The 23,859-nt window shown below is 41.5% G+C and overlaps 3 protein-coding genes across 4 annotated transcripts; 2 read left to right on the top strand and 1 right to left on the bottom strand.

Annotated features, from left to right (window-relative positions):
• Nucleotides 1-347: 347 nt before the first annotated feature.
• On the top strand, nucleotides 348-2,833 carry mrps6 (mitochondrial ribosomal protein S6). Its single transcript, XM_076076905.1, has 2 exons — nucleotides 348-813; nucleotides 2,718-2,833. Exon 1 carries the CDS (start codon nucleotides 475-477, stop codon nucleotides 805-807), a length of 333 nt encoding a protein of 110 aa, XP_075933020.1. The 5' UTR covers nucleotides 348-474; the 3' UTR covers nucleotides 808-813; nucleotides 2,718-2,833.
• Nucleotides 2,834-3,876: 1,043 nt separating this feature from the next.
• psap (prosaposin) lies at nucleotides 3,877-11,818 on the top strand. Its single transcript, XM_076076500.1, has 14 exons — nucleotides 3,877-4,015; nucleotides 6,518-6,651; nucleotides 6,799-6,873; nucleotides 6,999-7,124; nucleotides 7,883-8,098; nucleotides 8,183-8,326; nucleotides 8,412-8,468; nucleotides 9,322-9,489; nucleotides 9,599-9,691; nucleotides 9,799-9,982; nucleotides 10,335-10,498; nucleotides 10,586-10,666; nucleotides 10,847-10,954; nucleotides 11,066-11,818. The coding sequence occupies exons 1-14, from the start codon at nucleotides 3,982-3,984 to the stop codon at nucleotides 11,099-11,101; spliced, it is 1,620 nt and encodes a 539-aa protein (XP_075932615.1). The 5' UTR covers nucleotides 3,877-3,981; the 3' UTR covers nucleotides 11,102-11,818.
• A 492-nt stretch (nucleotides 11,819-12,310) lies between these two features.
• On the bottom strand, nucleotides 12,311-17,537 carry slc29a3 (solute carrier family 29 member 3). 2 transcript variants are annotated; one of them, XM_076076501.1, is made up of 7 exons: nucleotides 17,422-17,537; nucleotides 16,534-16,651; nucleotides 16,031-16,441; nucleotides 15,534-15,616; nucleotides 14,961-15,187; nucleotides 14,629-14,791; nucleotides 12,311-13,398 (listed from the first exon to the last, which is right to left on the bottom strand). In XM_076076501.1, the coding sequence occupies exons 3-7, from the start codon at nucleotides 16,352-16,354 to the stop codon at nucleotides 12,771-12,773; spliced, it is 1,425 nt and encodes a 474-aa protein (XP_075932616.1). In that variant the 5' UTR covers nucleotides 16,355-16,441; nucleotides 16,534-16,651; nucleotides 17,422-17,537; the 3' UTR covers nucleotides 12,311-12,770. The 2 variants fall into 2 exon arrangements, with proteins under 2 accessions (XP_075932616.1, XP_075932617.1); XM_076076502.1 differs by lacking the exon at nucleotides 15,534-15,616 and having other exon boundaries at nucleotides 12,807-13,398.
• Between the last annotated feature and the right edge of the window lie 6,322 nt (nucleotides 17,538-23,859).

The raw sequence follows: 23,859 nt of genomic DNA, 5'->3' as shown, positions 1-23,859 counted from the left end.
TGGTCTTCAAAAGCGTACACGACTTTGGTTTTTGAATAAGAGTTTGAGGCATTTTAATGTTTTGAAGCATTTGTCCATGGTTTGGACACAATTCATTCATGTTGTGCATTTATAAAAGTTACAGCTCTGTTTAAAAAAAAATATCTCGGTCTGGTAGCACCAGGAAGTCTCGTGACACCTCATTGGGAATCTCAATTTCCTCCCAGGATTTGTTATTCATTTTTAATTTTTAAATAAAAATATATTCGTTTAGTGGGAGTTTATTAGTAGCACCACATTGATACTCTCCTATTTTCCAGATTTGATTTGTCATTTTGTTATCAACATAGACGCAGACTTTATACGTCATCACCAAAGACCTTCCCCGTCCCTCGTGTCATAACATGGTCGCCTTTAGCTGGGTAATCTGGCAATGACACAGACCCACAGCCATCTGAATTAAACGTGCGAATCGAGGATTTCTTCGCCGAAGCCATGCCTCGCTACGAACTAGCCCTGATCCTGAAGGCGATGCAGCGGCCGGGGACGTCGGCTGCTCTCCGGCGGACAGTGGAGACTTTGATGGAGCGGGGCGCGGTGGTGAGGCACCTGGAGCACCTGGGGGAAAGACTGTTGCCCTACACGATAACCAAACACAATGAGAGGCACAGCCGAGGGGGATACTTTCTGGTCGATTTCTACGCAGCCCCCAGCATCCTCACGGGCTTACTGGATCATCTGCACCGCGATGTGGACGTGGTGAGGCCCACTGTGCTGAAGAAGGACGACCAGGTTCCCAGCAGTAACTGCTGTGGCCCCCAACAGTGATCGAATGTAAGGAGTGGTTGATGTGTGGCCAAGTGCACCGGTGCTAACCATGTGTCTGTTTAAAAAGTAAACCCACAGCTGGTGCAAGAATGTCGTTTTCACTCACACTAGTTTGCACAAGTTGCTAAAAGGTTGGGACTCTTGTGTCATAACTGTTCCATGCATGGATGTAGTGCTGCAATTAAATCATATTTCCATCATTTATTAACCTTCTTAATCAGTGATTAAATAATTTCTTCAGTAAAATGTCAAACACAATGATACATGCCTATCACAGGTTAAGATGGAGCTCAATGTGATAAAGTAAAAAGCTGCAGTTTTCATTCTGTATTATAAAACCAAGAAGGTCAAACGAGTCATTGCAGTTATGAAGCTGTGCCATCCAATGTTTTGCTGTTTGCACGAGGGGTTTAAGAAAATATCGATACGCTTGAGTGTCGCAATATTTTTTGTGATATGGTATTGATTCTCAAAATGGTGTCGTTTCCATGCAAAAAACCACAGCAGACAGTGGCTCCGAGTGCACTCAAAGGAGTGCTGTGGCATTGAATGTTACAGGCACTGTGATCAATATAAATGCAGATCTCACTGTTCTGAGAGCATAGAAAGCTCAACTTTTTTAAACTCAGATTTTGCATTATGAATGTGTGTTCTATAATCGATGACAGTTTTCTTAAAATTGGACCGTGAGGATTTCTGGGAATCCCTGATGAGGTCTTCAAACTAGCTTTTGTCAGGTCGGTCCCATCTTCAAACAGTTCACACATCGCGCTTGAACGTGGATTTGCGAGTGCCGAGCCAAAGCAGACTTGCCTTTGATCGATGAGCTCCAAAAAACAGTGTGTGAAGAGAAAGTCAGAGCTTATATTTGTGTAGTGTGGTCAAAGTATTACAGTATCACTATATTGAATATTAACCCATGTATCGTGATACTTATCGTATCGCGAGATTATTGCCAATAAACAGCCCTAGTCTGCATATATTAGTTGACAAACACAAGGTCATGGATTTTCTGTCAATGGACTAGCCAATTAATTTACTCATCATTTCAGTACAACCTGGTTAACAAGGAACAATGGATAGAAAGGGCCCAAAACCATGCATACACACATTTATTTTCTCGGCAGCTATAAGGCAGCAGGTCCGTCCCTAAAATAGATGGATATATATGGATAGCCATGCTGTTTTTATCAACTAATAGTTTAGTGGAATTAATCTAAAAATCTGTAAAAAAAAAAAAAGTTTAAGTATTGACATCAAGCTGTTGGTTAAAAATGCTATCAGCAATAAGAGTGATGTCCAAAGTGACCACTTAGGCAACTATCAGATACGTGTGTTGCTATTATTGATTTGAGGACTCTGTGCCCTGCCTCATATGTGTTCTGTCTTCTTGTATGTGAAAGTACGCTTAGACTTAGGACATGAAAGACACATGCTTGTCTCTGCTCAAGGGTACCTTCGGGAATAAGTCACATGCTTATGTAAATAGAACATGCACTACAGTGAAAGACGTAATGCAGTTGGCCTCCTTGTAGCTAACAATCGTGAATGAAGAAGAACTCCCCAGATAAAGTAGATCAGTGTAGGCCAATTAACAAGAAGTTGCCGTACAGAAATGCTAAAAATATGTGAATTACGAAATGTTGTCGCCTTTGCATAGTTTGTCAAATGTACATTTTCATTCAACTGTGAAATGTCATGCTCCACATATCTTTGTTACAATTCTTCATGAATCAACTGTAGTGGATTTGTATCAAAATGTTATTGGGATGTTTCAGAGCAATCTTACAATGACTTCATTGAATGTGTTCATGCAGTCAATGTCCTTTACCTTCTGTTTATGGAGCTCATGCTGTGCTGACCGTGCTGTAACTTAACCCGATGTAATATTTGTTCCCTTTGTTTTACAGGTTTCCACCGCTCATATCCAGACCGTGTACCGTGTGATGCTTCCCTATTTGATCTTTTCCATTGGTGTTGACCAACATTTTGAAGTTATGTCATAATAAACTACTTGTCTTTCTCATTTGCAAGTTTTCGTGACTATTTGTTAAAACATGTTCGGCATGTGCACCACATAGTGTTAAATAATGTGATAGCAGTTTCAGTTCTTTTTTTTCATTTGCCTAGACAGTGCAGTTCTGAATTCTTGTGGTTGAGTAGCATTTCGGACTTGGAGAACACACTGTACGTAATAAACAACTGCCACTGAGCATCCAAGCCTGGGTATTTTCTCCTCATTGGATCAAATTAAACAAACCCCCATTTATTTCAAGAGACCAAGGCTACCAGTGTTCTCCCGGGACTTTCCGGGGCGCGTTTATCTTAGTTAGCTGGAATGGCAATTGTGTAAATCCACCTTTGCTTGGCCGTGTCTAACCCCACTACAGTCATCGCACACCATGCATTTATGGAGTGGGGACAATTTACATTAACGATTTTAATTCAGTAGGTAGAAATTAGCATTGACTTGTGTTGTCTTATAAATGCCTTTCTATGTAGATACCGCAGGAAAACATTTTTTTAATCAACTATACAGCCACCACTGGAAAAACTGCCAGTAAAAACCCTAATGTTTAGTGTAGTAACACAAGCTATCTGATAATAACCCCTGTGTTTCTATTAAACATCTATCAAACATGCACTATTAAACATCTCACTTGTTTTACGCACCTGGCTGCAGGAGGCAATACTTTTCAAACTGTTTTAAGAAATCTTATGTATAAATGTATTTGCCGGCTTAATGACTGAAAATGTCTTGGTTTTATCCAACATAAGGTTCAGTAGCACACAGCTGTGGAGACATTGGTACAGCTGTCTCTTTGTAAGGCACTGCTAGGCCTGTGCACTTTTATTGTTAATATTTGTCTTATATGGGCCCTGAGTCTGAAATAAAGTTTGATTGATTGATATATATATATAAGTATATATATGTATATTTAAACACATTTATATTCAAATTAATTCAAATGTCTTTAAATACGTTTTGATCTTTAGAAGCTTGTGTGATCACATCAGGCAAAGGCCGAGGCAGTCACATGTCTGGTTGAGTAGTCAGCTGACGGTGAGACGTCATAAAAGCAGATCCACGGGCCTCCGTCTGCATTGCAGTGTTCACAGCTCACCGGAGAGCTTCATCCGCAACACACAGACGAGCCAGAAAACAGCGGAGTCATGCTGCTCCTAACTCTACTTTTCGTGTCCTCAGGTAACGTTAACACGCAGGGAAATGTTGTCTCGTACAAAGTCGGTGATACTGCTCAGACAGCGGTCAATGCACTAATACAGTGTGTGTGTGGTTGTGTAACTACGTAGCTCACGCGAAGTGCGTTACAACACGAGAACGCGGAAGCCTTTCAAGCAGCTCTTGTAAACACTAACAAATCTGACAACGTTAACTTCAACAGAAAGCGCTGCTTTGTACCGAAGATATGTTGTTTTAGATGCAGACGGCGGGTGTTTGTCCTCATTAAATGAATATGCAACATTAAATCTATAACCGAGGTCTGTGCTGTGACGCTCGGCGGTTTCCTTTTGAGGCGTAATTGTTGGCCCGCTCGCTAACGTTAGCCACATATCGCTAGTTATTAACACTTATTCCACGCTAGTCTATAGTTAGAACTTGTCTTAAATACTTGTTGTTTATAGGAACATCCCCATAAATCTAGCTACATCAGCAGCTACCGTTAGCTACATTCGGGTGCGTGTGTGTGTTAATATTTTAATCAATAAAACGTATCTTTGTTAGGGCTGCTGCGTCCCAACTTGCCTGCTTTGACCAGACAATGAATGTACCTTTTTATTTGTTGACCCTATGTCTGGTTGAACGAGGAAGTTCAGATAGGATCCTCTAAACCAGCCACTTTCATTTGCATAACACGGCTTCATGGCTTTTAATAAGCTTAAATGATGACTTGACCCTGCGTTATTTGAAGTATGGATCTGAAATGATTCACCAATGACCTGTTTCTTCTTATCAAAACACAAGCTGTGGTTCTTGCAGTATTGATTCCATCAAGTCTGTGCTTTGTGTATTTTGTGCTTATCTTCAATCTGACTTCTGGTTAAAGAATAGTTTTCATTTAATGTCGTTGCTCTTACACATTCTTTCATGTGACTGTAATAGGATTAGGGTTCACTTATGATGCTGAACCAGTGTTATGTTGACTTCCTTTAGCTGATGTCTCTGCTACACAGAAACTCTTTCTCAGGCCACCAGCTGTTGAACAAAGCAGTCTGAATCTTGCTCTGTGCTTCAATGTGACATGTGATGCTGATTCACTGTCGTTTTGATGAGATCTGTTTCAGAATCATGGTCACAGGAAGTGAGTCAAACATAGGCCTGGACATGTGTACTAGTACCTTTTCTCTAACGAATGACTTGTTTTTCTGCAGAGTATCGTAACACGAAGCCAAGAAGTATACAAGATGCACTTCTCTCGCCGTGTATTGCCTTGTTAACAGTTTATTGGTGTGCAGAGATGTCCTCCTTGTAGCCCGTCTGCTTGGGGACAGTTTGTTATTTAGTCAGACTGCTCATGTGACTCTAGGGGAGGGGGGGGGCCCTGCCTGTCTGTCTCCTAGTGGTGTAACTGGGTTATATGAAGGTGTGTTGACCTCCGTTGCCAAATCATGGTTGTTATCACCAAAGGCTATTCTCTGGACTCGGCAACTTTTGCATTTTAACGGTATTCTAGTTATAATTTCAATTTCTGTTTTTCTGATTTATGAGACGTGGAGATTATCTGATTCTAGCTCTCTTTGTCAAGCAGGTTGTGAAACCAGGAAATGATGCTGCAAGCTATTGGGTTCTTTCCCATATCACTATTCCACTTCAGTAAAATGGAGAACTGAGAAGATTACCTCCCTATTATATATATTTTTTTTGCGTTGGCCCACTAATGCCCCTTTCAGCACACGTGGTGTTTATGTAAATAATTGGGTGCTCTTGTGGTATTTCTTCTTGGTCTGTTGCTTTCTTACTGGCTGGCTGTTGCTGGGAGATAGTGTCAGATTGAGATGTATATGCTAATGCCACTTAACGGTCATAGCTAATAGGATTTACTGTGTTTTTCCGTGATTGCAGTTATAAAACCTTTTCAAGAGTATTTACCCACAATCCTCAGTGTTGGAACTACTTCAATCTTCACAGAGCAAACGCCACTGATATGTGACCTGAGTGATGCCGAGTCGGTTTCAATGCATTTGAGCTCCTAAATGCAGTAGTTCATGCTCAGGTGCTCAAGTCCTCAGAGCTTAAAGTGAACTATAATATAAGTTCCCCTTTTAAATACAACACTGCTTGTTCTCGTCTGCAACATATTGTAAAACTCAGCGGACCAGGGTTTGGTTGACATTTTTGTCTTCCCTTTCTACAGGTTTGTTCTTCAAATCAAACCTGCCGTTACAAAGTTGAAAGTGAATTCTTAATAAGTTCCTCTTTTGTTTTAATGTTATGAGGAATTATGCCACCCTTGAATTACCCCATGTGGGTCCCACTGGCATCCCCAGGAAGATCAATTTAATAACCTCAAACCAATGCAGGCAGTGGTTTCTAAAGAAAGAAACCGAATTTGAAGTCTGCAGCATAAATTACTATTTTGGCTTGTGCCTCGTTTACCTCCTTTAAGCAGTAATATGATATCAGGAATAAGGTTTTGTCTGCTTCTTCTGAAAGGTATGAAATTTGACTCTTTTGTCTATCTTGCAGTTGTAGCGACCCCTCTGCTGGGCACTGAGCAGTGTGCTCGTGGCCCCCCCTACTGGTGTCAGAATGTAAAGACGGCGTCTCTGTGCGGCGCGGTGACTCACTGCCAGCAGAATGTCTGGAACAAGCCTCAGATGGTGAGTGACGATGCCGTTCATATTCTTTTGTTTACTCTAAATTGATATTTCACCAACAGAAGGCACATGCTAGTCTTAAACCTCCACACATTCATTATTTGTGTTTGATATTATTTACACTTGACAAACCCACTCGTCTGCTTTCAGAAAACCGTGCCATGTGACTTGTGTAAAGAGGTGTTGATGGTGGTGGAGCAGATACTGAAGGACAATGGCACTGAGGTAAGATTAAAAACCCAATCACATGTGTGTTGAGAAAACATTTGATAAGAAAATGAGTGTTTAGCTAATTTTACCAAGACTTTCGCTCCTTTGGAAGACTGATGTGGGAATTGATGTCATTGCAGGCTGAGGTTCTTGGGTACCTGGAGAAGGCCTGCCAGCTCATCCCTGATAAAGGTTTCTCTGCCGAGTGCAAGGAGATGGTGGACGACTACTACCCCATCATTATCGGGATCATTAAAGGAGAACTGGTGAGCACAGTCGACCCGTTTGTCCGAGTCTTGGCCTGTTTTCAGTTTGAATAGACGGGGAAAGCCTGCGGGTGAAGGTCCAGGGTTGTAACAATTAACCAAAATGACTGTTTAGGCACATCACAAGGTGCGTGTTGATAAGGTTTGAATTTACAACTGTATTGGATGCTTTAGATAAGACTTGTTGATGCTTATTGGAGATCAGATCAGACCTCTTTTATGACTCTGAGTAAATGGTCCATCTGCCCCTCGGTGTCGAAACGGAAAAGAGAAGTGGCTGTTAGCAAAGCGCAGTGAGCTGAATAAGGGCTATTGATGGGGAAGCGAGTCAAAGTCTAAATGGGAACAGAGTAGTCATTGTGTAATACTCAACCTCATGACTGGGAGCATTTGGTGTTGCTTTCTTTGTGTCAACTCTCACCTGCTGCAACTGTGGGAATCAAAGAGATGGTTCTTTACAGATCGCATTAAAAGCGTAATTTTGGTATATTGCTAAGTTTTTGTAATGTACAGTTTTGTTTTTTTACACATCGTCTTTGTTTCGTTTGCCAAGTTGGGAAATTAAGAGTGTTGATCAATCTCAACAGAACATGCCATTTCTAGAGATCTTCAAGTGTCATCCATAGTTTAGGCTCAGGTTAGATTATTTACTTCTGCTAACATGTATACAAGACTTTTGAAATGAATCGCTTGATGACGTGACCATAAAAATATTCCAGTTGTTGAAGTAACTTAAAGTTGTGTGTGTGTGTTTTCAGGAGGACCCCAGCGTGGTGTGTGGCGCCATGGGGCTGTGTCAGTCCCAGCAGGCAGCCCTGGCTAAGGCTCACGCCCAGGAGCAGCTCGTGTCCAATGAAATCCCTCAGTTGGGCCTCGCCATGCAAGTGTCCCCCTTCCTCCTCAATGTGCCCGGGCTCCTCTATCCTCAGGAGAGCCTAAAGCAAAAGGCCCCCAAACAAGAGAGTCCAAAGCAGGTACACAGTTTACCTGTTCTCAACTATCGCCACCTGTTGATGAGTATTGTCTTAATTTGGCCCTGAATCTTGCCTTCCCTGCAGGGAAGTGATGACGTGTGCCAGGACTGCGTCAAGTTCCTGACTGATGCTCAAGCCGAAGCCAAGGCCAACACCTCATTTGTCAACTCGCTCATTGAGAATATTGAGAACCAGTGTGACCTGCTCGGACCAGGCATGTCTGCCCTGGTGAGAGCCCTTTATGAGTGAAGGAGGTTTGATTCAATGCGCGCTTTTCTTTAAAATCCCATAACTTGTTTTTTCCTCATTGCAGTGCAAGCAGTATGTCAGCCAGTATGGCGTCCTCGTTATTCAGCAGCTCATGTCCATGGTGAGTGTCCTCCTAATGCAACGAGCTGATTTCAAAAGAAAGGAAAACCTTTTTGTGTTTATGTTTAATCCACAGTTTAACATGACTGGTCAATATATTTAATGACACGCTTAATCATCAATACTAACGAGTCTGATAACTTGTCGGTTTGCTAGTGCGAAGTCCATATTCAGTCTTGCAGCACCACCTGGCCTGCTGACCTCAATTGATCCACATCTTTAAAATCTCTTTCTGATTTCTGTTTTTTTTTTTTTTTTGTTGTTTTTTGCCCCGTGTTCCTCCTCCTACCTTTCTCCTCTCCATTAATGTTGTCCTGCTCTGTTTTTCTCCTGCTCTGGCTTTTGTGTGCTGCTCCCCAGGAACAGGTATGTCTTTCCGTGTTTTCCGCCTGTGGCCTCTTAACCCTTTTAGCTTGTGCTGTCCACTCCTAGCGCTACTCCCCTGACCCTGTAGCGATGCATGTAAATGATGACCCTCATTAGAAGGGAGACCACTTTATTTAACCCGAACACTGTGCTTGTGTGGCTAATGTCTTGACCCTTGCATCAAATGAGCATACGGCGCTGTTGTATGTGAAAACCAAGTCATGACTTCCAAGCAGAGTGATTCACTAGTCTTCACTAACATTGAAGTAGCTAGCCCCATTTTGCCAGTATGGGTGTGTGGCTTTGTTTGGTGCTGGCTAAAGTAAGCGGAGTTAGATTTATTTTTTGTGAAATAGAAACCTGTGGATATTGCATGTGGTGGCAATGTTGTGGAATGGTATGCAGAGTACAGACGCATGGCGTGCAGTATGGCACTTTATCTAGACCTTTCTCTGTATTCATAAGTAACCATCTCTTTGTGATCTTAGGAACCCAAGGACATCTGTGCCCACGCTGGCTTCTGTACCTCTGTGAAGAAGTCTATTCCCATGCTGATGCTGCACGCCGCCAAGACTGTACCTGCCGCCAAGCCTGTACTTGCTGCCAAGCTTTTCCCCGCCACCAAGATCGAGTCTGCCACTGACGAGTCTGCTAAGGTAAGTCATGGTGGGCGCCCGGCTGCTGACTCCTGCCAGTGCTTCATAATGATACAAGATGGACCAGTATTGTACATGCACATGAGACGGTGCCTTCTCTGTGTTCCAGCCCATGGTGCGAGTCCGTGAGTCCCCCAAGTGTGCCATCTGTGAGTTTGTGATGAAGGAGTTGGAGTCTCAATTGGAGGATCAGAAAACAGAGGTGGGGATTTGCGCTACTAGATGTATCCAATATGGCATTAAAACGACTGTAAACATACTGTTGGACTCTGCTCCAGTGTCGAGCTGATCCATTTGTCTCTGTCTCAGGAGGAGTTGGTTCATGCTGTGGAGAAGGTGTGCACATACCTGCCCGCCTCTCTGAGTGCCCAGTGTAAGGACCTGATTGAGACCTACGGCCAGGCCATCATTGAGCTTCTGGTGCAGCAGGCTGACCCAAAGGCCATCTGCGCAGTGTTGGCACTCTGCAATGACGCTAGCCGTGCATTTGTCCGTAAGTTTGCAGTAGATGTTTGGTTCAAACTGCGCAGAAAGCTCAGGATGCGTTTGTTGAATTTTCTATAAAGAATATAAACAATCATCCTAATTTGAGGCAGTTTCATCCTAGAATCTGGCAACATAATGTGCTCTATTTAAAACTGTAACCAGACCGGTGTTTTGCTGATGTTGTATAAAATGTCAAAGTTAAGCTGGCCCCATGTGAGGCTGTGTCTGTGTGATCTGTAAAATCAAACTGCTCCGTTAGGTGCGACATCTTATTGGAATGTTTTTATTTACATCGGAGGGCCAAAGATGTACTTCCCCGTACGGATATTAACAGTGATTTCTGTTCTAATTCTCTCCAGCTGCACTCGACCAGAAGGTCTTTAAGACTGGTGGCTACTGCGACGTATGCAAGATGGCCGTTAGATACATCGATGGCATTCTGGAGAAGAACGCAACAGAGACACAGATTGAGGAGGCTGTGAGGAAAGTTTGCAGCTTCCTGCCCAAATCTTTCCAGACCGAGGTGATTAGTCGTAGTAGTTTGATCTCCTTACCTTGTGTACCTTTTTACCTTTCCTCCTTGTAAACCCTCGTGTGTCTTTGTCAACAGTGTGACCAGATGATTCAACAGTATGAACCAATGATGATCCAACTGCTTCTCCAGATGCTCGACCCAGACTTTGTGTGCATGGTAAACTACATTCACTCATAACTAAATAACCGTAATAAGAACACTTTATCGTTAAGAAGTTTCTTGGTTGTGCCAAGGAAACATGAGTACTCGCGTCTGTCATAAGTTGTTGGTATATTTAGCGTGCATGTAGCCAAGTCTATTATCTGAGCAGTTTGTGTGTGTGTGTGTACGTAACAGAAAATGGGAGCCTGTCCTGAAGCTGTGCGCAGGCTGCTGGGAACAGAGCAGTGCAGCTGGGGACCTGCATTCTGGTGCAAGAACATGGAGACAGCATCTCGATGCAATGTGAGTAGTTCAGTTGTCTTTTGACACCTAAAGAGAGGCATTCTTGAGCCTGTTGTAACTATCGCCTACCAATACTGACCACTTGTCTAACCACTTGCTTCTGTCTTCTAGGCTGTGGATCACTGCAGTCGGCACGTGTGGGTATAGAGGAAGCACAAACTGACCTGTAGGGAATTAAAAGAGAAATTACTGTCGTGCTGCGTCCCACTTTTAATTTTTGTCCCACTTGTTGTTTTTAATGACTGCAGTTTGTTTAAATTAACTTTGATATTTTGAACGATGTCATGGTGGAAAGGGACTGGGCTTCTGTTTTCCTGGGGGGTGTGGCGAGGGAGGAGTGATGTCCTCAGCTCAGCCTTTTACTGCTTCGCTAAGCAAAAGTCCCAAAGCTTCACTGTCGGGATTTGCATCATTTAGGTTGTACTTAACAATGTTGCTTGCAGAGTGGTGTATGTAAGGACACAGGTTGTATCATTTTAAATCGGCTGCAGAGTGCTGCTTTCCTGATTGGTCTTTAGTGCTTACCCCCCCCCCCACCCTTTTTTTTTTTTTGATTCCTTCTCACTGGAGTAACTGAACGTAAATGGGAGGAACTGCTCTGTGTTAAGAATATCCAGCAGTACATACTAGCAGTATGTCTGATCCCTAAACAAATTATTTTGTAGCGCAAAAATGTGTTTCTGTATTAAGAGGATCTGGAGATAATCGATCCGAGAGTACCTCCCATTGTTTGCACTGTTCCTACTGTTTGTAAATCACTGTTTCTAACGTACAGAGCACCTCTAATTCAATTGTCTGCCTCAAACCGCGAGCCAGCTGTCAGTCGATCTGTACATTTTTAACAATTAAAGTGATCCCAATCCACTTGGTTTCATTTCTTTTGTTGTAACCTGACCATAACTCTGCATTCTTATCAAGCTTGTTATTTTACTCTTTCCAAAAGTACACGTTACTCTTTATATACAACAATGTTCTTGGCCTATAATCTGCAACTTGCCTATATACAGCTGACCATTTTGTAAATGACAGTCCCGCTCTAGATTCATTTGTCAGAGACATCTGCGTTAATCCATTTAGGGGAATACAGAAGGATGTCTTGAGAATTAAAACCATGTCAAAGATATGTAATATACTACATTAGTGCTAGCCATTCAAGGAATATATATTCCTAAGTATAAAAATGTGTATTTTGATCTCAAGTTACAGATGAAATGAACTACAAGGCCATTGAAAAAGCTAAATATTTAATGTAGCCGAAGGTTGTGTTTAAGATGGAACATCGAATATTTAAAAAGGCGGCTACTTTCCTTCACTTCTACTGGACTGCAGTCTTTAAGAAATTATGACAAAACCAACTTGTTACTGGAAATGTTCAGTTTATAAAGTCTGCTCAAGTTACAAGGTTTACAAACGACACACATCATGTTCAACAACAACCGGCTTGTATCGCGTAGCAGAATGTCTCATGTAGCGGCTGTATCCCTCACTCGGCTGTGATGCTTCTTTGCCATCTGCATATTTTATTACAGTGGACCTGAAACGGCACCTTCTGCATAACAACTGATGTCCCACAAATTGAACCCCTTTGAACCAAATATTTTTTGGTTCAGTTTTGCAATATGAAAATGTGGTTGCTTAATATCAGTGTAACCAATGCATATTAATGAGAGGCTTATCGGTCCTTTCCCTTCATGGCAGACAATTGGCTTTACTGGTGCATTTAGCATCAGTGCTTTGACGCCGCTGTCCAGCGACTGTCTGCCGTATAGCTCAACTACACCACAGGAAATGACTAGGTTATTGCTCAACAGCCTGGTCAGATGTAGTGCACAATAAGCACGGAGAAAGCCGATCCCACAGCCAGTCCCAGAGTGAGAAAGAAGGACATGACCACTCCTGTGGCCTCTGCCAGCTCCCGGGGTACGACCTTAGGGCCGTAGATCATTGGCAGAGTGCCGAGGTAGCCATTGGTGAGGCCCAGCAGGCAGTTAAAGACCACGGGGTACACGTCGTTGGCGAAAAGCACAGTGTGGAGGTGGTCCCTTGGCTGGTAGTTGCAGAACATCAGAAGTGGCACCATGACGGAGCGACACAGCACCAGCACAGGCAGGACTCGACTGGTGGGACCAGGGACCTGCAGCCAGGCTGTGGCCTGCCTGCCACAGAAGTCCGCTACATTGTACAGGAGGAAGCTGGTGAGGGGCACAAAATAAGTGGTCGCCCAGGGGCTGCTGCTGTCTTTGTTGACGGACTGGATTCCCGAAGACACTGCGGGGAACACCATGATGGAGACGCAGAAGACGTAGAAGACGCTCATGCAGAGCACCCACGTCTTCCTGAGGATGGGCTGCAGTGGTGGGACGGAGACTCTGCTGCCTGTGCCTGCTGCTTCCCCCTCGCTCATCACCCCTGAACTGGTGCGCGCTGCTGCCTGCATGTAGTATCTAGAGAAAAGGAGCGGAATGCAGCAAGTGACTCGTACAACTAAAATCTTTCACTATTAAAACTAAAATGATTGAACCTGTCCCCTAATCACTAGTTGTATCATTGGATTGTAATAATGCTGTCCTAAAGGGTATTTTTCAACCCTATTTTCCCTATTTTTTTGTTTGACTATTTCTGAGGCGAGAGCGCGGCATATGGCAGATGCCACACGGGCTGCGTGGCATATGGCAGATGCCACACGCCACACGGGCTGCAGTGTAATAATTTTGGGGTAATTTGGCACCATCAGTGTACGTCCACTGGCGGGCTCTGATTCTGGAAGGAGTCTCACTCACAGCGATGTCTTGACCTGAAATCTCGTGAGGTGACGTGTTGCCGGAAGAAACCAGTGGAAAGGCGAGTTGACAGCCAGGCAGAGTTTGTTGGGGTACAGAGATCGTAGCTCAGTGTTTTTAAGATATTCAATGTCAGAGCTGCGTATTTAGATGATTTTGACAATGTTTGAATTTGCTGTGATGCTATGCCCACAGAGGGAAAATAAGTGCTATAAAGAGTGGGACCTTTTGCTGCCTCAAAGATAAAGAAAAACCTTTTATTTCTCTGCAGCGTCCTTTCCATAATATAAACGTATAATAACAGAGCCTGTCGGTGGCAAAACGAGCACTTTCAGTGAATGAAACATTACATTGACGCTGCACATTTAACCTTGCAGCTTGTTTTCACGGCTGACGATTACAGCGTTAGCCCTCAATACTGGACCCACTTAAAGAAAATGAATCACTTAGACACAAAAACATGAGAAATAACTTATTTACCTTTTAATCTTTAAAACGGCTTTTTAATGTCAGTCCAACTGTTAAATGCATCATTAAATAAAGACAAAAAAAAAAGTGTTTATTGCTAGTGACCTTCATCAAACAGTATCTGCAAAATCAAAATGCACAAACCAATAACTGGAATAGGTAAGATTATTTATTACAATGAATATTAAATAATTCGACCCCACTTTGTGTAGGATCTGAACACTTCTAATGTTGGCACCATCTGGTGGTGGTGGGAGGAATGACACTGTGGCAGATAGAACGCACACTGCTTAACTGTGATCTATAGTAGTGTAAATTTTACATGACAAGGGAAAGGTGTAATCATAACCTATATTTGTAATATTAGAATGCAGGGTGATGTATGTATCTGTATTGGAACCATAACCATCTTTGGCTGCTACCGACCTTGAATATGCCAGCTTTGGCAGCAGCAGATATGCGATGATGCAGAGCAGGATGAAGACGTCGGCTGTCAGGAAATAGGCCAGAGCGCTGTCTGTCACATCCTTCGCCACTGCCAGGTCCACTATCGATGCCACTGCACTCAGCGTGCCTCCCATGCCCTGGCCTGAGACAAGAAAGGACCTCCGCTAATGTATTGTGCAGTCAGTTCAAAAGAGACATACATCACATTATTTCATCAGTAAACCCTTAATGAAGCTGCTAAATAGTGCTTATTTAGGATATTTGTACAATGGTAATGTATAAAGACAATATGACCTGAATGAGAGCCGTACCTGATATGAGAGCCTGAGAAATCCTCATGGGGAAATACCCACTGATCCCGAACATGCTGCCAGAGAAGAGGTTGGATGCTCCGCTGACCACGGCCACACTGGCCAGCGTGCCGATAAAGAAATCCGTCCTGCAGTCCGACACGTCCACCTTCACCAGCACCGTGGTCACCACAAACACCAGCAGGATGACGAAGAGAGAGGACAGGATCCGCACGTTTGAAGATAACCTACCAGGCGCCACATACAGGGACAAGGCAGGAGTTCATCAAAGATCGGTCGATCGACTTAAACACAAACAGAAGCACATGTTTGGTGCTGTGGGACAAATGTGAGACAGTAAGCCATTAATTATCCACACGTGTTCTGCTGCAGGGGTGCTGTTCAAAATGACAATCTACAAGGGCCTTGACAGGACAAATGTGACACTGTTAACAACCAAACACCCCGAGACAAAGAACCATGTGTGTGTGTGTGTGTGTGTGTGTGTGTGTGTGTGTGTGTGTGTGTGTGTGTGTGTGTGTGTGTGTGTGTGTGTATATGTATATGTGTGTGTGTGTGTGTGTGATAATTAACCTGTTAACTAGGACATAGTTGAGTATCAGACACAGCACAGAGGGAACCGTGGAGGCAATGGCCAGATAGCTTTCAAAGTATTCCTGTAAATAGTTAGTGAAAAGACAAAACATTTAAATTCGCTTGAATAGAAGACCACGCACTCTCACACAACATGTAACAATCCTTATCTCTGCCCTGGTCCCTGTCAAATAAAATCAAGCATTAATCTCCCAATAGCAGAAATCTATAGAATTCCTCCATTCTTGAAACAAAGGAAGCAGATCTCCCCCCCCCCCCCGACTGTACCCCTCTAGGCCTTCATCTTAGTTACCCTCAACGAGCGTCTTGGCATTTCTAATTGTGTGGCGATGGATTCCTTTCAGACATGTGATAGGACACTCAGTCCTCACGTCTGTCACAGGACCGTGACGGTTCTATAAAAAGCATGCAGAATTGTGCAAATGCGCACACTTCCTGTGTGCGCACATGCACATAATAGTCGTAGTCGTACTCACGCCGAGGTTTGAAGGTTGCTCCTCATTGCCACCTTGTTGAGTGTTGTTGCTCAGTTTGTAGAGCCAGTAGTGTTTGGCTGTTATGAAGAAGTTCCAGGGCAGCAGGGAGCCGATGCCCATCAGAAAGAAGATGATATACACCAAGCAGTACGAGTCATCTGGACTGTAGCGCATGGCCAGGGGCACTGAGGAATGTTTGGGCGGGAGTGATACAGAGGAACTCTGGTCCTCGCTCTCCTCATCCTCAGACACATGGTGGTTGCCCAGAGCAGTCGGAACATAGGAGGAGTTCAGATTGGGCTGCAAGGGCTCTGTGTCGTCCATTGTCACGGATACTCTCAAAGTAAAGACGAGAGAGAGAATAGGGAAGATTGTGGTTGAACACGAAGACAGGACGTGTTAAAAATGAAGCTGTGAAGAAGAGGAAGAAAGAAAAAACAAGTTTAAAAAAAAAATCACAAATAATAACGGTATTGTAATAAGTGGGCTTGTATGACGCTTACGTTTACTTGTGCTTGTCCAGAAAGGAAAAGACACACTACTTGTTGCGGAGCCATATGCTGGAGAGATCTCTGTGTTGCAGCTGGAAGAGACCATTCCAATTGTCCAGATCCTGACATGCTGCAATGCAAATAGTCACGTTTCATTGGAATCAGTTGGCAGCAGTGTGTGAATGTGAACCCACTGCTCTCCTGCAGCAGGAATCTGTCCTGGGCTTGCATGACTGGAGTCAGGGCTTGGCAATTCCCACGAACGGAGGCATTCTTCAAAGTTAAATGCTTCATCGCATACATCAACTAATTCAGCATTTACCACGAATAATTTCTTACATGTGATTGTGAGAACTACAGTTTCATCTCACCCCTGCACGTGTCCCGTTTCTGCCACAGACACAGAAACAGAAATAACAGACTTCCACCAGCACCACTTGCTTCCACAATGGGATGTTGTTAGTCAAACTATTTAAGGAGGTTAAAGGAAGGCTGACATGACAAAAACAAAGCTGACCTTGCATCCTAAAAGCATCACGTGTGCCACTAATAAGGAACCAATAATCACATGACGAAAACCAATTTCACGGACGTCAGGCTACACTGGGCTGTTCATTCAGAAGCATGCCTCGGGCCACTGCGGCCAAAATGTTATCATTATTTATTGCGAAATTATTCTGCCCATTTTGCCGCGGTCTTCGTTGTTGAGGTCTTCAGGCGAATAGACAGCAGATCAAGTTTTATTTGTTACGTGCGGACACGGCTGTAAACAAACAAACTGTATTTTAGCTAAATCTGAATCCCAGCCATGTACAAGTTATCTACAAACGGAGCAGTTGGCTAACCAACTGCTCCGACCCGTGCGTGATGTTGGGCTCATTAAATAAAAGATAAACATACCTCACAGTTGCACCTCCCTGACTGCTGCTCCTGTGTTTTCTACACAAAGTGTTAGACTGACACAAACATCCATATCATAGCAAACTTCATTTCTGGTCAGCTGACAGCAGCAACCACAACACCCTCTCCGGCACGAATCCTTCAGACTAAAAGCTGGACCAGTTTGATTTAAAAACGTATATTCTACCCAATAACAACACAACTTGCATTTACGCGATACTGATTATAGCCCAGGCCTGAGCTTTGTTTTTAAAAAGTATTTTAAAATAAACACAAATCTTAAAAATAATTCACGCTATTATTCGGAAAGCCAACCCACATACCGGAAGTTTGGTTCTTTTCCGGTTGTAAAATAAAAGCACCTATTTACAAATGTACCTTATTTCTATGTTCTTATGTTAGACCCGAGGTATACTTTTTGACAAAAAGTATACCTCTGTGGTCAACTCTGGGGTCAGCATGCAAAGTTATTTTGGATATGACAAAAAGTTTTTGTCATATCCAAAATAACTTTGCATGCTTTATTCTATCATCCAATTTTTTCATTACTTTGTCAGTCAATTTGTCCTTAGTTACTTTATAACATTGATGCTGCCTATGCAGTTTTAATAAATGGAACTATTTATTGAGCTCGAGTTCGCCATGGGTCCCAATTTTAAGTATCAGCTTTTTACCCGGTTTTTACCACCCAAACTTGGTTAAAGCCAAATGAATACTGCCAGCTGGTTGAACTATGCCCTCCTGAATATGCTAGTTTTGATTTGCCAAGGCCATGTGGCCAAGGTGTCTTGCAATTTTTAACATCATTTTAAATGCAGTCCAGTATCTATTGACTATTTCTTCAGCTTTGAGGTACAAAGTGGTCAACATTTGTGATACAGATCCAGTCGTCTTTGCTGTTATTTAATAACCTCCCAAAACCAATCCATGCTTTAATTTGTGAATTTTCTGAATTTACAGCCTCCATTGTACTGACCTTTGATAGGATTGTCATTACTGCCGATTTAAATATTCTTTCTAATTACATGACAGTTGAATTCAAAGCCATGCTTGAAAACATAGAGTCATAGAGTATGCCATGAAAGTCTTGAGAGTAGTATATCACAATAAAAGTCATAGTATAGTATGACTATAAAAGTCTTTAAAAAGTAATTTTTTAGCATGTCGAAATAGGTCATACTACAGTATTTCAATAAAGTCATAAAAAGTCATAGTGTAGCATGTCGAAAAAAGTTATTAAAAACTTTTTAATTAGCCTACTTTTTTCGACATGCTGTACTATGACTTTTTATTAAAGTCATAGTATGTCGAAAAACTTCATAAAACACAATCATTTATGTACTTTGTGTTTAAACTCACCTGAAAATCCTGTTAGTTTTAGTCAGAACCTGAGGTAGAGGTGCTTCAGCCTCTTGTGGCCAAAAGTAGTATTACAACAACAAACATGTGCACAAAAATGACCTGCCACAAATTCAAGTTAAAATGTTATTTTTCCAACTGGGGATCAAAGTACCACTACTACTACTACTTTTACTACTATTCCTTTGACAGTAAAATCGATTTAGCTTCCAGCTTTTCCTGCATTGTAATTCAGCTTTTAACTTATTTAGATAATACAGTCTAGCTTCCAAGTCTGCCAGTTACACATTTCAACTAGAAGAGTTTTCAGCAGTGCAGTTTAATGCTTTTGGCCTTCAACATTTTTCAGACAGGTAGTCTCCCATTTCTATATTTTCCGCAATTGTTTTGTGATTCATTTCAGCTTTCAGCATTCCAACGTATTTTCTGCAGGAAATGTATTTTCTAGTTTACTATATCATCAAATATTCATTGTGTAGTATACCAAATATAATTCATTTAAAAAGTCATAGTATACTATGTAAAAAAAGTCAAAGTAAATTATGCCATCAAAAAATCATGGTAAGGTCACAGTATAGTATATAGTGTAGTATATCATAAACATCATAGACATTTTTGTCACAAGAAAAGTTATAGTATTGTATGCCATCCAAAAGTTATAGTACAATATGGCATAAATAAGTCTTAGCGTAGAATGTAATAAAAAGTCATACAAAATGTAAATGTATTGTAACTCATAAAAAGTCATGCCATTAAAATGAATAGCAACAACTTCTTGAAACTAAACAAAGATAAAACTGAAATACTCGTATTTGGTCCCTATTGTCACTACCTACCTCAAAAGTATGTGACTAAAGAGTCTAAATGTAGATAATGCAAACTACTTAATTGAGTATCTTAAGTAAAGAATAAAACGGGGTATGTCTGTCATTAAGTCAGTCTGTAGACAAATGTCTGTGTTAATGTGAGTGATGAGGAGGGTGTGTATGAGTATCAAACGATGCACAAAACAAACGACATTCTCGGTAGGCAGGCCAGGGGAAGAGATCGGGAAGATCTTGCAGGTTTACTTTATAGACTCATAAATCCAGCCTGCTCAGGTGTGCTGCATGGGGCGATGAGGTCTCAGCTCCACCCACCAATCGCCTGAAGCAAAGAGGAAAACACAGCCAACAACAAGGACAAGATAGGGCAAATCCTAAAGGCCGTCACCCTAAGCTGAAGAATAAGAAGAAGGCCCACGAAATTAAATCAGAAGAAACATTCTGGGGCTTTGTTCTTAGTTGAGAGTTAAATTTGCCCAAACACATCAAGAACATGACCAAAACTGCTTTTTTCACTCACAAAAACATTGCCTTCCTATCATATAAAGATGCTGAAAAGAAACATTTATGCTTTTATTTTAAAATTGAATTATTCCAATGTTCTTTTTACTGGCCTTCAAAAACAGTGAATTTAAATAATTAAACTCATTCAGAACTGCGCTGCTAGACATTAAAGTTTCAGGTTAATTTATTTATTAATGGTTTGGGAGCAGCCTCGTTGCAGAGTCTCTTTTGTTTTATAATCCTTCACAAGCATGTTTTTGGAGATAAATTGATATTTCCGAGTAATTTCCAGTGATTAAATCAATCAATGATGATAAAACTAGTGCAGTGTAGTGTAAGAAATATCATCTCTAATTGCAATAAATTATTATTTGTAGCATGTCCTTAATCAATCTTTAAATACAATACTATCATACAATTTGAAGTGCTTAATACAGCGAAACTAACCTTCAGATATCACATGAAAATCATTACACCATCAATCACCATCATACTGTGTGGCTTCGAAGTATTAATACTCTATGTTGTTGTGGACACATTATTACATGATTATTAGCCATTACTACAATAGTACTACTGTTAACGTAATATAATTGTTTGTTAATAGGTAATGAATCCATTCATTTCAAATACATTTTTATTATTCTGGGCAGTGTAAAACCAACAGGATGGCATGGTCAGGAGCATTGACATTACAATCACCCGTGCCCTTTACGATCCTTAACCCACCCTTCCTTGAGTGACAGTACATAGTAATATTTCTATGTCATAGAATAAGAGAAAGAACTTGAATACTAAAATAAACATCAATAAAAAAAGACAATATAATAACAATAAGAACAATAATTATATTCAAATGAATATGTGTGTACTAGCTTTTGTTGAGAAGTGTGGGTTACCCATCATATCTACCAGGTGAGGGCACCATAGGACAGCATATAGCGTGTTACTGCACCTCTCTGGAATGTGAAAACAATTACAATACCAAGAAGAAAAAAGACGTTAGGTTCTCTCCAGTCAAACATGATACCAGGTGGTTTTGTGTCATTGACTGGAGTAAAAACCTGCAGACTCTTGGCTGTCAGTGACACATGAGTGGACACCACTATACTAAACTAATCATCATCAAATGAATCACTGCCTGAATGTAAAGGGTTCTCCAACTCACAGCTGTTGAACTGCCGTTTTCCCCTGGCAACAACAGATCTAATTGTGCAGACTCAAAAAATACTATTATCATTTCATAATGCAGAATAATATCTGTTGTAAATGCTGTACGTCACGCAGGTGTGTGCATTTACTGGCATCACATGTTCTCAAAATAGTTTTTACACACCTTCAAAATAATAATATTCTTACTGACGATATATTCCCTCAAAAGTAACAAAAAGGTCCTGTTTAGATGTGAAGGGGTGGGTTGAAGCTGCAGTCCGGTTTTTACTGTCCTATCATTGTATGCATTGCAAAAGGTTCAATTAGGTCACGCACTGAAGGGTGGCATGTCAGTCCTTAATTAGCAGTGCATCTAATGAAACAGGTGCAAAGTGTTGCCTGCCATTAAGACAATACTGCAGTGCACTCTCACTAGAGATGACTCATTTGGATATTTGCTCGCAGTATAAGAGTCTAATCTGACAAATCCCTACACATCCTGCAGTCATAAAGAAAATAAATAAAAAAACACAAGGTTAGAATGCTCGGTCCAAGCGCCCAGAGTCAATCCTTAAAGGACATGATTAGCCTCTAAAACCTTGTTCATTTGAAGGCTGGACAGCCTGCTTGTTAAAAGCTTTCAAAGCTAAATGGACCTAAAGGGAATTTTCCAATGAGGTGTGAGGAAAAGAGGGACAGGCTGAGTAGCTCTCTATGTGCTGTGAAAATGGGGTGTAATTAATAAAAACACATGACATTCTTTTTCCTGCCAAGAAATTCCAAAGAAGCCTGCAGTTTGCTCGATGGATTTTATGAAAGTCGCTCGTATTAACTTTGATTTTGCATGTTTTAATTCAATAACAACAACACACAGACTATTGTTAAACTAAGAAATATAATTTATTGCATAAAAATTATATTTAGTTACAGGTAAGAAGGCTAGACGTATATTTACAATTGATACTTTACAGAGTTAAAATAAAGTCACTGAATCCATTTAGGTTTTTTTCATAAAAATGTCTGACTTCGTGAACAAAGGCTAAATATTTCTCTTTTATTGGAGCAAGGAAGAATCCAGTCCGGCTCCAGCATAAATGATCCAGAGCTATAGCCAAAGATCCAACAGATACTCGAGAAATCTGGACGAATAAACACTGTAGTCTACAGCTAGCCAGTCTCTGTAACAAGATTTGAGGAACGAAAAAAAAATAGTCCTGCAATGTTCAGGGATCCAAAGTTCTGAACCGGTTGCATTCAGTTATTTCCTCACAGACAAAGACCTGCAGGGCACGAGTTCATGGTATTAGTCACAACTTGTTTTGTAGCCATTGTACCGCACTTTGTTGTCTTCTACTATATGGGCTTTTTCAATAGTAACTCTCTTGGTCAGTGATCCAATCCTTCCGATCCAGTTGAAGAATTCCCACACATACCACTGGAACCAAAAATGTTAAACCACTCAAGAATACAAAATCAAAACCCTGTCAATGCCCTGATCTGAAAAAATAGAATTACTCTTCCAGGAAACAAAAGAAGTCAAAATGCTTCACTTTTCTTTTGTACTTGCATAGCACTTACAAAGAGAAATGACAGCTCTTAAGCGTGTGCACACACTGTACGTGCACACCCACCTGCCCACACGTACCCACACACTCACTCACTCACACTCACACACACACACACACGTGTGTTTTCAGTTCATTCACACAAAACAGTGACATGACTCACTGCTGTAGAGGGGGATACTGCCTGTGTTTTGGTTTTTGTGGTTTCAATGATACGAACACTTGTTTTGCTTTGAGGGAGAAAAAGACTCAAAAACACACAGAACTTAAGTATTAACAAAGTTAAACGATGAAGGTATTTCAATTTCCGTCTAACAATAACTGACAGAACAATATCGACAATGCAAAAAGCTTGAGGACCCTGACCACAAAGCAGGCGGCTTAGTAAAAAGGTTAACAATATGTTATAAAAATGAGACAAGGGAGACATAATGAGTTACAGGGCGGTGGATAGACAGATGGACACATAGATAAGTGGTGGACAGAGAATAGATTGAAACATAATGTATGAGTGTTGAGGTCAATTTTATGGTCCCTTGGTGCCTAGTTGATTCAAGGAAAGGCTAATCTACTCTGTAATATTCATCTCTGAACAATGGAAAACTGCCCTCAGTTACAGCAAAGCACAATGCCTAAGAAATACAGCATACAATATTTTCACCTGGACATTTGACCGCCTCTAATCGTGTTTTACAGAATACATTTTACATTTTGAAATAGATGCACCGTATTAAAAATAACAAACACACATGGTTTTGTTATTCACGACCGAGACATCCACTAAGCACATAGCTCTCCCATTTGGCCTGCTCTATTAGAGTTTAAAAAAACACAGCAGCTCAGCAGCCTAAATAAGCACCGATGATAGAACAGGTTCTGTATGATCGTAACAGCAATGACAATGAAATTAAAAAAAAATCCACAAATATGGATAATAACTTAAAGAGCGTTCCCCAAAGGAAACTTTTAAGGGATGACCAGAAAGCTCTTCTGCAGTTTATTCTCAACAGATCGGAGGAGTGTGGCAGAGCGAT

This window comes from Anarhichas minor, unplaced genomic scaffold (genome assembly GCF_050575085.1).
Source record: "Anarhichas minor isolate MPS153535 unplaced genomic scaffold, ASM5057508v1 ptg000058l, whole genome shotgun sequence".
NCBI classification, from domain to species: domain Eukaryota; kingdom Metazoa; phylum Chordata; class Actinopteri; order Perciformes; family Anarhichadidae; genus Anarhichas; species Anarhichas minor.
This window is presented reverse-complemented; position numbering and strand designations above follow the sequence as displayed.